Here is a 3,401-nt window from a genome sequence, read left to right as displayed (position 1 = left end):
CATATCTTTTCTTAAGGGACCTTAATTGTTAAATTGTACATTTGTTTAAGAAATATAAATAAGTTAACAATTTGATTGTCTTTCTTAGGAATTGATGTGCATTTTCACTAACAGAAACAAACAGTTAGATAACATCATGTGCACTTTTTTATTATTAAAAAAAGGTTGATTACAAATATCAAAACCTGAGATCAGCTAATAAGTGATGAGTCACTTTTTCTTGAACTGGCAGTACATAGAAGCTTTTTCGTCTCTTTCCTAGTTTAGTTTTTTTTTTTCATAATAATGATCTTTAGAAAGTGACTAGAACATGAATAGTTGAAAAGCATGAAAATACTCAGTAATAATTAGTAAAGTGAATGAGTGCATTCAACCAACCATCTTTTCTTTTTAATTATAATAGTAAAGAAGTTTTTCCCTTGCACTAAATGTCCAAGCTTTCTAGTTTTCTATATCACATTTTTCTCAAGTCTTCAAACTTTATATATCACATTTTTCGTAAGAACCATGGAAAGATTCACTAATTTATTTTACCCACTACCAAACGAGCCCTTAAGCATGTATGGAGAGTTTCTACCGACGGGATAGATCAATGTTAAATAAAATGGAGATGTATAAGTGGCCACAAACGACTGGATCGTGATGATCACATGTGCCCTAATTAGGTTTTGCTCACAAGTCACAAGTCACCACGAACAAAATCTCCCTTTTCTTGTGTTCTTGCCGTTGAATTCAGGGTTGAAATTTTAGCCACACGAAAAAATCACCACCAAATTAGTCATATACCTAGCTAGCTAGCTATATCCACTCTTTGATGAACTCGATCTCAACAGCTCTAAATATGCTTTTTCTCCAATAATGCAAAGGACACAAAGGCATGCAGAAACCCATCAATTTCTTCGCCGGATATTTGAGCTCTATGAATACGTCCTTTGTATATATTAGAGTGCACGAAAACACTGCTTGACAAAATGCCGATAAGAGATGGGGACTAATTATGTTGCACATTAAACGCATCCAAAGCTAGCTTAAAGCCTTAAACTAACAGTCGTTGTAGGACAAAATGACAAATAGATCGAAAGACTGTATATTTTCAAGTTTGTTTGGGGTGTGGGGAACCCCTACTGCCCTACAAGCATAGGACAATATATAGATGATTGAAAACATATGCTCGCTTTAATGGTGCATGCACAACGTAGAATCATAGATATAGATGCTCAATGATGGCTAGTGCTGAAACAAGTTTTCATTGATTTTGAGTTCATGTTAAAACAGTATTTATATGTATTATAGTGATAATTGCATTTTACAATCAATTATAACTCTATTGGGTCAATATCACCGCATCACAGCATATTGTTGTTGTTGCCACAACTTCGTTATTTGAACAATCGGTCTAATTATTAGACAACAATAAGACATACTCATGTTGTCGTAATCATAACAAGAGGTAAAAATTTATATTAATGTGGTCAATTGAAAATTAAATTTTGAGTTGAACTTCGTACGTGAGGCATTTTATTACTCAAATTAAAATATATTTTACTCTAGTGAGAACTGTATTTGCCTCAATGAAAACTTCTGTTAGTTAGGGCATGAATTTTCAAAGAGGTACCATGCGTTGTGGTGTTAGCTCAGTGGTTAGAGCATCCACTACTTATGTACGAAGTCATGGGTTCGAATCACCATGAGGGCAGAAGTGAAACCCTTTAATCCTCTTTTAAAATAAAAAACCATGCGCTGTCAAATTTATAATATATTATATATATTTTTTTAATAAACAGATGAGTAGCTTAGACGGCTCATCTCTTATTGAATTTTATTTCGAAGAAAAGAAAAGAAGAAGTACAAGAGCGAGGAGGAGACAACATGTATGAAAAATGTACATGTATGCACGACAACCTTACTCGATGGTTAAAGAAATAATTATTATTTTTTTGTTTTGTTTTGATATTATCGTCCCGTTGAATTTTTTTTTTTTTTTTTGACTTTGTCAAGGGGAACCCAAAAGCTTCATAAGTCCAAGATAAACCCCTTCGGCGCACGTGAAATGTTCCAACTGTGCATTGCAGCACAGTGTCTGACCACTTTGACAGCTTCGGAGTTCGAATCTAGGTTGGGGAACACACCCAACTAGACAAGAACCACTAGGCTACTTACAGTGGTTGCAGTGGTTGTCCCGTTGATAATACATCATGAGACACGATCAAACTATTAAAATTATGAAATGATAAAGTAGCAACTAGCAAATTACAATACCCAACAATTACCTAGTTTTAATTGAAGCAAAAAAAATTGACTCGAAACATAAATAAAATGAAATTAGTCGTAACTTGTACAATCAGATCATAAACTCGATACTTAAAGTTCAGGGGACGTTATATTATAACACAACTGCAAATTTTATGGCCGAAAATATGGGCAGATAAAATATTTTTATATGAAACCAAAAGGATGTCTTTTGCTAGCTTTTGTGACTTTTATTGAAGAGAAAATTGGATGACAAGTTGACAACGTATAAAAATAATGCTCAATAACAGATAACTTGAATAATAATCTGGGGTACCCAATGACCCCAACAAAACTAATTAAAATGTGCATTAATCAATCCCCAACTGTACCAAGTGAATTAAAAAAAAAAGATGGAAGAAGAGAGCAGAACAGAGATCGATATCCATTTCATCAAAAATAAGAGATCGATATCCATGCCAACTTGCAAAGAACAACGCTAACGACTAATAGTTGACCACCATGGCATCAAACTATTCATGTCCACCGCCATGTAGATTTGCCATGGCCACCACAGCAAGCTTTTGCAGGTTCAACTTGATCACAGTGTCCACAAACATCTTCGTATCCTCTCCGGTATTTCCTTCCGGGATATCAACCACATACGACTCCAAAACCACCGAGTAAACCTTGCCGTCTTTCTCGAACTCGTTCACCGAAGTGACTGACTTGTAGTTGTTGAGCCTGTGCTCGCCTCCGACGACCCGAAAGCTCAGCACGTGCTTGTCATCATCCAGTATCTCGAGCCTCTCGGTGCTCGTGGACGCTGGGAGGCCCGAGACCACGGTGACCTCCCTTATACTGCCGACACCACCGTCGCCGCTCATGTTGCAACTTTTGATGAAGTGCTTGTACTTTTGGGGGTTGTCGAAGCTCCTAACTAAGGGCCAGACGAGTCCGGTCGGAGCTTCGATTCGTTGCGTGATTAGGGACGTGCATGTGTTGGGGGAGGGGTCGAATTTGTGGTAGGTGCCAATGAGGGGCTCAAGCTCGGAAAGTTCCTCGGAGGTTAGCCCCTGAGGAGGTTCCCTTTGGCTCGACTCCATCGAAAACTTGAACAAGAGCAAGAACAAAAAGAACAAGAAGAAAGAACGAGGGTGGCTCTGGCTCTG

At 37.3% G+C, this 3,401-nt stretch overlaps 1 protein-coding gene across 1 annotated transcript; it reads right to left on the bottom strand.

Moving 5' to 3' along the window:
* Positions 1 to 2,463: 2,463 nt before the first annotated feature.
* On the bottom strand, positions 2,464 to 3,401 carry LOC133724187 (abscisic acid receptor PYL2-like). The gene has a single exon (XM_062150907.1). The coding sequence runs from the start codon at positions 3,333 to 3,335 to the stop codon at positions 2,763 to 2,765; it is 573 nt and encodes a 190-aa protein (XP_062006891.1). The 5' UTR covers positions 3,336 to 3,401; the 3' UTR covers positions 2,464 to 2,762.

Source organism: Rosa rugosa, unplaced genomic scaffold (genome assembly GCF_958449725.1).
Source record: "Rosa rugosa unplaced genomic scaffold, drRosRugo1.1 SCAFFOLD_207, whole genome shotgun sequence".
Taxonomy (NCBI): domain Eukaryota; kingdom Viridiplantae; phylum Streptophyta; class Magnoliopsida; order Rosales; family Rosaceae; genus Rosa; species Rosa rugosa.
Note: the sequence above shows the minus strand (reverse complement) of the source record. Positions and strands in the feature narration are given on the sequence as shown.